The following is a 13,607-nucleotide window of genomic DNA, read 5'->3' as shown; positions in this document are numbered from 1 at the left end:
CAGACCACGCCCCACGCATGCGGCAAACCGCCCGCGGCGGCAGCCCCCATCTCCCCTCGGCGGCAGGCCCCGCCCCATGCCAGCGGGAGATCGCCCGCTGGGGGATAAGAAGGCGGAACCGCTGCACTGGGTCGAGGTTTTGTGCCTGCGCAGCTGCTACTTGTGCTGGCGGCCCCGTCGGCGGTGGCGCCCCCATCTTCCTGGTATGCACCCTGCTTTCGCTCCCGGCCAACCCCGCGCGCTGGGAAGTGATGTCAGGGCTGGGGGTCCTGGCGCCTCCCGGAAGTAGCTGCCCCCGGCGGTGCCTGCGCAGGCCCCGGCCCCGGCCCCTGTCCCGACATGGCTCCCACCATCCAGACGCAGGCGCAGCGGGAGGAGCCGGGCCACAGGTACGGTGTCGTCATGGCTGGTTCCGTGCCGTCACGGGGTGGGGGTCGTGGGGGGATCCGGACTCTCTGGGTCCCCTCGTGATGTCACACGCACCGGTGGGGGGGGGGGGGGGGGGAAGGTGCGGAAACCTGGGTGCCCTCCTGATGTCATAGCGCGCGTGGGGGGTCCCTGACAGCTGGGTCTCCTTATGGCGTCATAGTGCATGTTGGGGGGGCTTGGGGTTCCCAGGCTCCTGGGCTCCATCCTGACGTCATAGTGCACGGGGGGGAGAGGGGGTCCCGGACATCTGGTCCCTTCTTGACGTCACACACACTGAGGGGGGACGTAAACCTGGGTCCCTTCGTGGTGTCATGGCCGCAACGGGGGTGGTTCTGGACACCGGGGTCCACTCATGATGTCACGGTGTATGTGGGGATGGGTGAGGGTGGGCCGGGACACCTGGGTTCTCTTGTGAGATCATAGCACAAGGTTGGGGTCCCCCTTGTGACGTCATAGCACACACACACGGAGGGGGGGCCTGGGGGTCCCGGATGCCTGGGTCCCCCCACTCCCCTCCCCCTCCTGCAGGCCCAACTCCCACCGGACGCTGCCCGAGAGGTGAGTTGGGGGGGGTCGGACCCTGGGGGTCCCTTGGCGGGGGGGGCCCCAGTGCCGCTCCGTGGGAGTCCCCTGTATTTTGGGGGGGTGTCCTCGTGTTTTGGGGACCCCCCGACCCCCCGACCCACCCCCCCCAGGTCGGGCGTGGTCTGTCGGGTCAAGTACTGCAACAGCCTCCCCGACATCCCCTTCGACCCCAAGTTCATCACCTACCCCTTCGACCAGAACCGGTACAGGGGGGTCCCCGGGGGGGTGACCCCCCACCCCCATGCACCCTAATTCGGGCCATAAAATGGGGGGGCTGGGGGGGTCCCTCCCTGGTCTGTGCTGGGCTGGGGGGGGGTTTGGGGGGGCTGGGGTCCTCCCTGGCTCCTGCAGCACAAAGGGGGGGGCAGGGGACTCTGGGATGTTTTGGGGGTTCATTGAGTGCTAGAGGAGGGGTTTTGGGGGGGCTGGGGTGCTTTGATCCCCCCTGGTTTATGGGGGGGGTTGGGTGGCAAGAGTGCTTTTGGGGGGTGTTTTAGGAGGGGGTGGGGGTTTTTGCAGGGTGTTTGGGTTTTTTTTAGGAGGGGGGTTGGGTTTTTGGGGGGGGTTGGGGTGCCTGGACGGTGGCCCCCCCCCCCCCCCCCGCCCAGGTTTGTGCAGTACAAGGCAACGTCGCTGGAGAAGCAGCACAAGCACGACCTGCTGACAGAGCCTGACCTGGCGTCACCATCGATCTCATCAACCCCGACACCTACCGCATCGACCCCAGCGGTGGGGGGGGGTGGGGGCACCCCCAATTTGGGGGTGGGGGGGGGAACCCAGATTTGGGCAGGGGGGGTTACAGGTGGGGGGGGCACATCCACCCCCTGGGCTGAGGGACACCCCCTGGGAGCTCCCCGAGGGGGCTGAGCTGCCAGTAGGGGTTGGGGGGGGATTGGGGGGAGCCCAAAATAGGGGGGGACCCCAAAATTGGGGGGGACCCCAACACTGTAGGGGGGGAAGCTAAATTTCCCCTTCTCCCACCCCCCAGTGCTCCTGGACCCGCGGATGAGAAGCTGCTGGAGGAGGAGATCCAAGCACCCACCAGCTCCAAGAGGTAACAGCATCCCTGGGGACACCCCCCCCCCCCCCCAAAACTGGGCTGGGGGGGATACATGGCACCCCCAAACCTCTGGGGGCCCCCCCCCACATCATGCTGCGCCCCCCCCATCCCCCCAGTCACAGCAACATGCCAAGGTGGTGCCGTGGATGCGCAAGACCGAGTACATCTCCACTGAGTTCAACCGTTACGGTGTCTCCAATGAGAAACCTGAGGTCAAGTGAGTGGGGGGGGGGGGTCCTGGAGGGGGGCACAGCCCTCTACCCCCCTCAACCCCCCCCTCCCCCCCCATGTCCATATCCATTCCCCCCCAGAATCGGTGTCTCTGTGAAGCAGCAGTTCACAGAAGAAGAGATCTACAAAGATCGTGACAGCCAGATCGCCGCCATTGAGAAGACCTTTGAGGATGCCCAGAAAGCGGTGGGGGAGGGGTGGTGGTGGTGTTTTTTGGGCCCCCCCAGGATATTTGGGGGCCTCCCCAGGATTTTGGGGGACACACACAGCCTTGACGCCCTTCTGTGCCCCTCCAGATCACGCAGCACTACAGCAAGCCTCGTGTCACCCCTGTTGAAGTCATGCCTGTCTTCCCCGACTTCAAGGTAGGGGGAACACCATGGGGACCCCCTCGGTGCAGGGGGGGACATGTTGGGGACTCCCCAGTGTGTGTGTGTGGGGACACACCCCAAATCCCCCCCCCACCTCTGTGTCACTGTCTTACAGGGGAAACTGAGGCACAGAGCCCCCCCCCTTACAGGGGGAATCTGGGGGGTAGCAGGCAGTTTTTGGGGCAGAATGGTGGTTTTGAGGTGTTGACCCCCCCCCCCTTTTTGTGTTGTCCCCCCCCCCCCCAGATGTGGATTAACCCCTGTGCCCAAGTCATCTTCGACTCGGACCCGGCACCCAAGGACACAAGCGGCCTGGCCGCACTGGAGATGATGTCCCAGGCCATGATCAGGTGCTGAGGGGGACCCCCACATTTTGGGGGGGGGTCTCTGCCTCCCTCCAGGCCCCCCCCCCACACCCCCTTTAACCTGTTCCTGCCTGCAGGGGGATGATGGATGAGGAAGGGAACCAGTTTGTGGCTTATTTCTTGCCAGTGGAGGAGACGCTGCGCAAGCGGAAGCGGACAGGAGGAGGAGATGGATTATGTCCCCGAGGATGTGTATGGGGGGGCCCTCTATATCTGGAGGGGAGGCCCATATAGCTGGGGGGGGGCGGGTCCTACAGCTTCGTGGAGGACAAACCCAATGTCCTGGCAGTGCCTGTTAGGTTTTGGGGGGGCTGCTTTGGCAGGTGGTGGGGGGGTGTCTTCTCAGCTTCCCCCTCCCCCCCCCACCAGGTACGACTACAAGATCGCCCGGGAGTACAACTGGAATGTGAAGAACAAGGCCAGCAAGGGCTATGAGGAGAATTATTTCTTCATCTTCCGCGAGGGTGATGGTGTCTACTACAATGAGCTGGAGACGAGGGTGGGGGGGGGGGCGGCACTGGGAGCCCCCCCTGCACCAGTAATGGGGGCACTGGGGGGGGGGGGGCCCTCCCTTCCCTGGGGGCTTGTTGGGTGTCCCTGTGCAGCCTGGGGGGGGGGGGGAATGGGTGGTGTGGGGAGATCCCTGGGGGTGCTTGAGCCCCCTCCCACCTGCCAGGACAGTGTGGGGGGGGATTCAGGGTCTGGGGGGGTCAGGAGGAGGAGAACTTTGGGGGTCTGGGCATTCTGTGGAGTTTGGGAGGGGTCCAGGGGGTCCCTGGTAGTCAGGAGGGATGTGGGGGGGTCCTGGGGTACCTGACCCCCCCTGCTCCCCCCCCCAGGGTACGGCTGAGCAAGCGGCGGGCCACGGGCGGGGGTGCAGTCAGGCACCAACGCGGTGCTGGTGGTGAAGCACCGTGACATGAACGAGAAGGAGCTGGAGGCCCAGGTATGGCTTGGGGGGTATTGGGGACCCCCCTCACCCCCCCCCCCCGGGGGGACCCAGGCATCTGGCTGACCCCCTCCCTGCCCCAGGAGGCACGGCGGGCGCAGCTGGAGAACCACGAGCCAGAGGAGGAGGAAGAGGAGGAGATGGAGGCTGAGGAGGCGGCAGGCTCGGGTATGGGAGGGGGGCTCCCCTGGGGTAGGGAGGAGCCCTTGACCCCCCCCCGGTGGGGGGGGCAGAGGGTTGGGGGGGCCCCCCCAAACCTCCCCCAATCTCTTCCCCCTCTAGATGAAGAGCAGGAGCAGGGCAGCGAGAGCGGGGGGGGGGGAGAGTGACAAGGAGGAGGCGGCTGAAGGCTCAGGGAAGCAGCAGTGAGCGGGGGGACTCAGCCCGCAGTGAGGAGGAGGATGAGGCTGAAGAAGAAGAGGAGGGCAGAGGGGGCCAGCGCAGTGACGCTGCCCGGGCTGCCCGCGACCGGGGAGGAGATCTTTGGCAGTGACAATGACTATGAGGAAGAGGAGGAGGAAGAAGAAGAGGAAGAGTCAGAGGGGGGGGGCAGTGAGGGGGGGCCCCCCTGCAGTCCCCCCTGTCCCTGCCTCAGCCCCCAGCGAGGCCTCGGAGGAGGACGATAGCCCCAGCAACACTTCTGAGTCCTCCAGTGACTGAGGGAGGGGGATTCTCCAGCAGCTCATAGCAAGGTTGAGCCTGGGACCCTCCCCACCCATCGCCCTTTTGGGGTAAAAACCAGGCACTTCTTTAGGTTTGTTTGGGGTTTTTTTTCTCTTTAATAACATAGTCATGGTTACCAGCCATAGTCATAACAAAAGTTATTCGTAATAAAATGTATCTAAAATAACGTTTCTATCTCAAAGGGCCATGGCACTACATGTACAAAGTGGGGGGGGGGGGGGGCTGTACCAATGGGGGAGGGAGTTCCCAGGGCATCCCCCACCACGGGGGGCATCAACATGTACCTAAATTTGGGGGGTGGACAGGGTGACACGCCCCCCCAACCAAAATAATAATAATAAGAGAGAAAAAAAGAAACAAAAAAAAACCCTAACAGAAAAAAAACAGGATTTGGGGTTTATTAGAAATGGTGAAACCCACCCCCCCACCCCCCCCCCCCCCCGAAAAAGAGGGGCAGGGAGAGCCCTGCCCCCACACACAGCCCCTGTAGTGTCAACATGACCCCCCACAACCTCCCCCCCCCCCCCCCGCAAGGTCATCAGCCCTGGGGAGCCCCCTCCCTCACAGGGGGCCCCTCCCCCCCCCCGGGGGAGGGGGGGCAGGGGGGTTAATCCCTCCCCCCAGCTTATTTTAGGGTCCCCCCCCCGGGGGGGCACTGAGGGTGACTGGTTATGGAGGGGATGACCCCCTGATTTGGGGAGGGGGGGGGCAGTGCCATCAGATGGTGGAGGTCTTGTCTGTGCCATCTGCAGGGAGGGTGGGGGGTGTCAGGGGGCACCTGGGGGGGGGCCCACATCCCTTCATGTCCCCCCCCCAACACCCCCCCCATCCCACCTTGTTCCCCTGTGTGTCCCCCCCAAAGGCACCTGTGCCTTTGCCCCCCCCCAATCCGTTCCCCCCCCATCCCCATGCCCCCCCCTCACCGCCCCAGCGCGTGCTCCGTCATGCTTAGGCACAGCGACTCCAGCGTGGGGTTGATCTCCAGGTCAGTGCCAGGGAGGGGGACACTCTGGGGGGGGGGGACAGGACACACACGGGACACACAACACACAAGGGTGAGGGGGTCCCAGTCCTCCTACCCCCCCCCCAGACCCCTGACCCTCCCAAACCCTCCCGGGGGGGGGGGTCCAGGCATCCTCCCCCACCCCTGGGGGGGGGGAAAGCACAGGTCCAACCCCTCCCCCAGGGTGTCCCCCTGCTTTTGCCCCCCCCCCCCCCCCGACCTACCCTGGGGGAAGGCGAGCAGGGCCTGGGGTGAGGTGTGGACGGGCAGCGAGTGGGTGCGCTGCACCACGCTGCGGCTCCCCGGGGAGCCCCCCGGCCCCCCCCGCTGCCAAACCACAGGCTCTGATGGGGGGACGATGACAGGGTGTTTATTAGGGTGGGAGGGGCTGGACCCCAACACAGGGATGCTGGCATCCAGGAGGGCCCCCCCAAAAAACAACCCCCAAATTCATCCTGCCCACCCCCACCCCAACAAATCCCCAAAGAACCCCACATCTGCCCCCCAAACCCCTAAGACCCCCCCAAATGCCCAGGGACCCCCCACATCTGCCCCCCCACCAGATCCCCAAGGACCCCAGTGTTGGGCCCTGCCCTATCCTGTAGGACCCCAGTATCTGCTCCCCCAATCCCCCAGCATTGACCCCCCCACTCACCCTCAAGAACCCCCACACATTTGCCCCCCCCCCAACCCCTAGGACCCCCCCCCATCCCCAAGGACCCCAGAATCTACCCCACCACCCCCCCCCCAGGAACCTCCCCAAAGAACCCCAGTGCCCATCCCTATAACCCACCTGTCGTCCCTGGCACTGAAAGGGGGGTCCGCCGAGGGGAGGCCGGGGGATGGGGGGCCCCACCAGCAGGCCCCAGCAGCCCCAGGTGGGTGGGGGGCAGCGCACGGGGGGGCAAAACGAAGGGGCGCTGCCCCCGCCGCCCCCCCCGCCCCCCCCCACAGAGCCAGCTATGGGGAGCGAGTTGGAGCCAAAGGCCCAGCTGGGGGGGATGGATGGACAAGGGGGGATCAGGGTGGCACCTGCCCCCCCCCCAAACCCTGCCCCAGCCCTGGGGGGCTCACCCTAAGCCCCCCCAGGGTAAAATGAGGCACCCCAACTCTCAGGGGTGTAGGAAATGGGGCACCCAGGGGACAAACTGGGGGCACAGGGGTGTCCTGCGGTGGGGCTGAGACACCCTCAGACCCCCCCCAATTTGGGGGGGGGGGGGGGAAATTGGGCACTGGGGGTGTGCAAGGGGGGGAATAAGGCACCTGGGGGGGGGCCAAGAGCCCCCCAGGGGAGTCCCAAGGGGGTAAACATAGCACCCAGGGGGTCCCAAACACCCCAAGAGGGGTAAACTTGGGGAGAGGGACAGGGGTCCAAAGGGGAAACTGGTGCATGGAGTGACCGGGGGGGGGAGGGGGGGGGGGGGGAGGTGTACCAGCTGCCCCATGCCCCCCCCCCCCCAAACGCCCACCTACCCCTTGGGGGGGCCGATAGGCCCGGGCCCGTCGAGCGGCACCTTCTTGGGGAAGGCGCGGAGCAGCTTCAGGACCTGCTGCTTCCAGGAGAGGAGCCTCTTCTTCTGTGTCTCCGTGAATGCCTGGGGGGGGCACATGCGAACATGGGGGGGAGTCACACGGGGGCATGGGGGGGGGGGGGGGGGGTGTGTGTGTCACACAGCCCCGCAGCCCCCCCGGCCCCTGCCGTACCTCGTGGCTCAGGCACTTCTCGAGGAGCTGGAGGTAACTGGTGATGTTCTCCTCATCTGGCCGTGACACCAGCAGCTGGGTGCACACTGAGGGGGGGCAGGGGGGTCACAGAGGAACCCAGGCATCCGGGCACCCTGACCCCCCCCCACCCAGCACCCTGGGACCCTTCCCCCCAAATGAATCAGGGGGTCTCACCTTTGCCCATGACACGGGTGAACTGCCCTGGGATGTCCCCGTCGGGGACAGGGGCAGCGGGGGCTTCAGCATCAGCAGCCGGGTGGGGGGCGAAGGCGTCAGCGGCCCCGGGAGGGGGGGCCGGAAGGCCTTGATGGGGGTCACCATAATCTGCTGGAGCTCCTGCAGCGCCGTCCACAGGTTGCCCCCCTCCAGGATGTCCTGTGGGGACCGGGGACACATTGGTTGGGGCGGGGGGGGGAATGTGGGGGACAAGCGGAGCACAGACATGGGGACCTCAGGGGGATCAGGTACCCCCCCCCCCCTCCACCAGCCCTGGGGACACAGGGGGTGACCAGGGACACCCTGTGCCATCCCCAGGGACACAGGGACATGAGGGGGAACAGGGACACCCTGTGCCAGCCCTCAGTATGCAGAAGGGAACCCGGGCCACTTCGGTGCCACCCAATGCCACCCCTGGGGACCCGAGGGCCACCCTGGTATCACACCTTCTCCAGCGCCCTGAGGATGCTCTGCCGCTCCCGCAGCTTCTGGATGCTGAGGGCGATCTTGTGCCGCGCGCCCTTGGTGACATTCTGTGGGGACGAGGATGGACAGGCGGGGTGGGGGGGGGCTGTCCCCTCATCCAGGGGTGGTGGGGACACAGGGGGGGTCCCTGGAGGGGATGCCCCGGCTCACCTGTGACTCAAGGTGATGCTCCGTCAGTGTCATCATCTCCTCGTACGTCATTTGGGAGAAGAGCGCTGCATACTTGTGCAGCCGCAGGCTCTTCAGCCAGGAGGGGACATCTTTGGGGGGGGTGACACGGGGGTGGCCATGAGGTGACAGGTCCCCACAGCCCCCCCAACCAACGCCACCCATGGGTGCCCTGTCCCCCACCTTTCATGCCGCTGCCATCCTCCTGGAAGGTGTTGCGGCTGCCAGCCGGCTCCTCAGTCTGCTCGCTGCCCGAGGAGGCCACGCTGCTCTGGGGCGAGAGGGGTGCGTGGTCCCCAAAGGGGGGCGGGGGGGGACAGGGACAGCTGGCTCGTCACCCCCCCCCGGCCATTCGTTTCCCCCTCCCTGGGGACTGCTGGGCACCAGTGAGAGGGAACGCTTCAGCGGGCTGGGTGCAGCTGGCAGGGCAGAGCTGTGGGGATTGGGGGGGGGGGAAGGTGTCAGGGTGGGCCTGGGTCCCCTCTGCGGGACCCCCCCCCAGCCCCCCCAAGTCCTCTGTGGCCACCTGGGTCCCCTCCAGACCCTTCCTCGGCCTTTAGTGTCCCCCCCAAGGCCCCCCCCCCAGCCTGCTGGCTCACCTCCCCAGCCAACTCCCCCCAGCCCCCTGGGTCCTCTGTGGCCCCCCCCGGGTGCTTCCCCAGCCCCCCCTCAATCCTTAACGTTTCCCCAAGGCTCTCCTTGGCCCTCAGTGTCCCCTCCAGCCCCCTCCCTGTCCCCCCCAGCCCCTTCCCAGCCCCCCCATCCCCTCCTGTCCCCTCCCTGTCCCCCCCAAACCCCTTCCCAGCCCCCCCAGGCCCCTCCAGACCCCCCCGTGTTGTGTGTCCATGTGTCATGTCCCCCCCCCCCGACTCACCCGCTCCCCCCAGGCCGTTGCCGCTGGCAGGGGGAATGGAGGGCGGGTGCCCATTCTCTCGGGGGGCTGCCTCAGGCCAGGCCGGCCCCAGCTCCGGGGCCACGTGCTCAGGCCACTCGTGGGGAGGCGGAGGCCGTCGAGGAGCGTCGGGGCAGGGGGGCCGTGCTGGGGGGCTGCTGCCACCAGCCAAACGCTCCTCTAAGTGGCCCAACCAGAGCGCCAAGGCGCTGCGGTCATCCAGGGTGGTGGCGGGGTGGATGAGGGCATAGGAGAGGAGCTGCCGGCTCTCCTCCACGCAGCGGTTGCTCTCGATGGCATACGCCAGGATTTTCTGCAGCCGCTTCATGTACTCGGCCTTGCAGCGGCGTTCCCTGGCTGCAGGAGTGGGAGGTGGGCCAGGAGCAGGGCCACTGCTGCCTCCGCCGGCTCCTGTGGCCACTGGCTGATGGCGGCTGGGGGGGGGGGGAGGAGGAGCAGAAAGGGGCGAGGGGGGTGTCAGCATCACTGCGCAGCCTGGGAGGACGGCACCAAGGAGGGAGCAAGGCTGCATCCCACGCAGAATCACCTCGTCAGGATGGGGGGGGGGGGGGGAGGGGGGGAGGAGAGATTTGAGGGGAGACAGAGTTAAACCCCCCTCCCCTCCCTGGACTGGAAATGGGGGAGCAAAACTCTCCCATGGCAAATACAGGGGGCTAAAACTGGGGACAAAAACTCCTGGGGGGGGTGTCAGAACCCCTGGGGAAGATGGGGAGCCCCTGAGCTACCCTAATTTAGCCCAGGAATGCACAGGGAGACCAGAAAGGGCACCCAGGAGGGGACCCTGGAGGTGCCTGGGGACAAAGGGGGAGCCCCGCCAGGTGCCCAGGGAGCTTTTGGGGTCCCCATAAAGTTCCCACAGGGCACCCAGGACCACATGGGAGCCCCTAGGGGGGGTGGGATGATGCATGGAGACCCACCGGGTGTGCTGAGAGCCCTCAGGGGCTCCACAAAGCCCCATGGGGCACCCAGGGAGCCTACCTGTCCACCCAGGGATCCCCAAGGAGCCTGCCTGTCTACTCAGGCAGCCCACCCATCCACCCAGGGAGCCCCAGGGGTACCCAAGAAGCCTGCCTGTCCACCCAGGCAGCCCACCCATCCACCCAGGGACCCCCACAGAGCCCACCCATCCACCCAGGGAGCCCCAGAGAAGCCCCCCCCCCCCCCCACCACCATTCACCAGTGCTGTTGGCCTCAGCCTCAAGGAGGTGGATGTCGGCACAGTCGGCCAGTGAGTGCTCGAGGCAGAGCTGGAGGAAGCGGGCCTGTGTGCGGGTGACACGCTTCAGCAGCGAGAGCAGGGCCACCGTCTGCTCGCACTCGTTCCAACCCTTGAACCACCCTGCCACGATCCCCACCTGATCCCGGAACATCATGGCAGTACCAGGGGGGAGCTCACGGCAGCAGGGAGGGGGGGAGACGTGGGGCCGGCCGTGCCCCCCCCTCACATGGCAGCGACGCAGTGGCCGCGGTGGGGGCCCCCACGGGGGCTGGCTGAGGAGTTGGTGCCCCCCCAGGCCAGGGCGGGCATGGGGGGGGGGGGGCACGAGGCCCCGATGGCTCCAGCCGGGCCCCCCGGCTGCGTTCCCGTGGGAGAGCCCCAGAGATCCCTGCGGAGAGAGAGGAGATGGGGCGGTGTCAGGGCCGGGGACCCCCCCCACCACGGGACCAGGGATGCCCCCACGGGACTGGCACCCCCACCCCGCGCGACCGGGAGCGTCCCAGGGTGCCAGTTCGGCCTGCCAGGACAACCGGGGCCCCCCGGGGGTGCCCACCCCCTCTCGTCCCCCCGCCCCGCCCAGCCCGGGGAGACACGGCACCCACCCGGGAGGGACGCGGGAGCCCTCGGATCGCCCTCCCGCTGCCGGCTCCGGCCCGGCGGTACCCGACGCCCTGGAAGAGGGGAACGGGGAAGCGGCCGGGGAGCAGCCGAAGGGGCCGTGGGAGGCGGGCCCGGGCTCAGGGGGGGTCCCGGGGGCCCCTCAGCACCCACCCGGCGGGCGAAGCGGGCAGAGCCGGGAGCGGGGCGGTCCCAGCGCCGTCAGGGAGAACGAAGGGGCCGAGGCGGAGGGGAGCCGGGCCCGGCGGGGTTGGGGGCTTGGTACCGGTATGGGGGGGGGGGGGGGGGGGGGCGGTCATTCAAGGCCCGGCCGGGGAGGCCGCGCCGGGGGCGGAGCCGGGCCCAGCGGCCGCGGGGAGGGGCAGGGGCCTCGGAGCTGGGGCCGCTCCTCACTCACCACCGTCGCCGCCGCGCAACGTCAGCACGCACGGCACGTACGGTGCGTCACCGCCCCACCGCGCATGCGCCCACCGCCACGGCCCGCCCTTTCCGCCAACCGCACGGCCGCAGCCAATGGGAGGGCAACGGGGTGGGACCGCCGCTTCCGGCGGCGGGGTTGTCCGCCTCTCGCGGCCCCGCCCCGGCTCGCCATTGGGCCGCGGCGCTGCCAATGGGAGCGCGGGGGAGCGGCCCTCGCGGCGTCGCGTGGAGCGGGGAGGGGGCAGCGCGGCCCCTCCCCTTTGCGCCGGCCACGCCCCGTCCCCGCTACGTCCCTCCCGAGACTACGCCCCGTCTCAGCCCACGCCCCTCTCTGGGCCTAGACCGCACCTCCCCTCCCATGGGCCACGCCCCCTCGGCTTCACCCTCTCCCCTCCCGCGCCGGGGCCCCTCTCCGGGGGCGGGGCTTGAAGGGGGCGGGACTTGGAAGGGGCGAGGCTTCAGGTGGGCTGGGGCGGGGCCTATGGGGGCGGGGCTGTGGGGCCATGACTCGGTGGCCCTGACCACGGAGCGCACGACCCCGGTTCCCAGTGTCCCCCAGTGTCCCCCAGCCCATCCCCACTGTCCCCCAACGGCTCCGGTCACGCGTCCCCCGTGTTCCCAGCGGGGGGGACGGGGGACACGACACACACAGACAGGGACAGACAGAGGGACAGAGGGGGAATGGGGAGGTGGAGGGAGGGACGGACAGACAGAGGGAGGGAGGGAGGGAGGAAGGACTTGATGGAGGGAAGGAAGGAGGGACGGACAGACGGAGGGAGGGAGGACCGAGGGCCGGGGGAGGACAGACGGACAGGGACCGACGGACAGAGGGACCGGTGGCTCCGGGGCCGCGCCGGTGCGGGGGAGCAGAGCCCGTCCCGCTTCCCTCCGTGGGTCCGTCCGTCCGTCCGTGGGCCCGCCCGCCGGCCCCCGCCCCGCCCCGCCCCGGCGGCTCTGCGGCTCCGAGCGGCGGCGGCGGCCTGTGCCGGCGGGACTGGGGCTGCACCGGCACCGGCACCCGCACCGGGGCCGCCCCGCCGCCATCCCGGGGCCGCCTCCCCCCCCCCCGCACCGCATCCGCCCCGCCCGCCATCAGCCCGGGCCGGCATCTCGGTCCACCCCCCCCCACCCCGAGCCCGGCATCCCGGTGCTCCCCCACCCCGGTACCGGCATCCCCCCATCCCATCGCCCCTCCCCCAACCCCGCTACAACCGGGCCCGGTGCCCCCTCCTCCCCGGTGCCCCCCCCCCAGCACATGGCCCCCGCCGGGGCGAGGCCTGACCGGGCCCGGTGGCCCCCCGCCTCTCCCCGCCCTGGCCAGTGCCGCACTCGGAGCCACGATGGGAGCGTCCGTGGGATGAGCCCCCCCCAGGTACCGGGAGCCTTCACTGGGGGGGTGGGGGGGCCGGTTACCGGGGCTCGGGGTACCGGGGGGGGCGGTTACGGGAGGGGGGGTGGGTTAGAGGAGGGGGGGACACCAGAGGGGGGGGTTACCCGAGGGGGGGCACCGGGGGCTGAGGGAGGCACCGGCAGAGGGGGTCCCTGGGTCGTTGTGTCCTGTACTGGTCTGTACTGGGCCATACTGGGCTGTGCAGTCCTGTACTGGTCTGTACTGGGTCTGTACTGGGCTGTGCAGTCCTGTACTGGGCCATGCTGGGCTGTTCTGGGATGTGCTGAGCCATATTGGGATATGCTGGGTCTTACTGGGTTGTACTGGGCCATACTGGGCTGTGCTGGGCCATACTGATCTATACTGTCCTATATTATGTTGTACTGGGCTGTACTGGGTTGTACTGGACCATACTGGGCTGTGCTGGGCCATCCTCAGCCATACTGGGCTGTGCTGGCCCATGCTGACTTATACTGGGTTGTACTGGTCCTTACAGGGCTGTACTAGCTTGTACTGGCCCATGCTGGCTTGTACTGGTCCATGCTAGGCTGTGCAGCCTGTTCTAGCTCCTACTGGGCTGTATTGGGTTGTACTGGGCCATACTGGGCTGTGCTGGGCCTTATTAGACTGTAATGGGCCGTGTGGGGTATTACCAGGTTGATACTGGGCTGTACTGGCCTAGACTGGGCTGTACTGGGCCATACTGGAGTGTATGCAGCCGTACTGGGCTGTTCTGGGCTGTACTGGAGTGTGTGGAGCCGTACTGGGCTGTATT

At 68.0% G+C, this 13,607-nt stretch overlaps 2 protein-coding genes across 2 annotated transcripts; one reads left to right on the top strand and one right to left on the bottom strand.

The window, feature by feature from the left end:
* Positions 1–199: 199 nt before the first annotated feature.
* Positions 200–4,840, top strand: LOC128138133 (RNA polymerase II-associated factor 1 homolog). The gene is given in 22 exon segments (XM_052779451.1): positions 200–389; positions 958–987; positions 1,125–1,217; positions 1,623–1,687; positions 1,690–1,743; positions 2,003–2,014; positions 2,017–2,070; positions 2,192–2,291; positions 2,386–2,491; positions 2,602–2,670; positions 2,923–3,026; positions 3,119–3,196; positions 3,198–3,233; positions 3,411–3,535; positions 3,877–3,905; positions 3,907–3,987; positions 4,074–4,158; positions 4,273–4,300; positions 4,302–4,346; positions 4,348–4,462; positions 4,464–4,574; positions 4,576–4,840. Coding segments are annotated over 22 exon segments (1,545 nt in total). The 5' UTR covers positions 200–339; the 3' UTR covers positions 4,651–4,840.
* Positions 4,841–5,593: 753 nt separating this feature from the next.
* Positions 5,594–11,289, bottom strand: LOC128138087 (protein Smaug homolog 2-like). The gene is given in 19 exon segments (XM_052779390.1): positions 5,594–5,681; positions 5,898–5,992; positions 5,995–6,021; positions 6,471–6,524; positions 6,526–6,615; positions 6,618–6,669; positions 7,151–7,272; positions 7,382–7,467; positions 7,577–7,693; positions 7,696–7,777; positions 8,065–8,151; positions 8,255–8,364; positions 8,456–8,594; positions 8,597–8,682; positions 8,685–8,705; positions 9,147–9,506; positions 9,509–9,598; positions 10,363–10,792; positions 11,007–11,289. Coding segments are annotated over 18 exon segments (1,902 nt in total). The 5' UTR covers positions 10,559–10,792; positions 11,007–11,289.
* Positions 11,290–13,607: the final 2,318 nt, after the last annotated feature.

Source organism: Harpia harpyja, assembly GCF_026419915.1.
Source record: "Harpia harpyja isolate bHarHar1 chromosome W unlocalized genomic scaffold, bHarHar1 primary haplotype SUPER_W_unloc_1, whole genome shotgun sequence".
NCBI lineage: Eukaryota > Metazoa > Chordata > Aves > Accipitriformes > Accipitridae > Harpia > Harpia harpyja.
The sequence above is the reverse complement of the archived record's forward strand: the minus strand, read 5'-3'. Positions and strand labels throughout refer to the sequence as shown.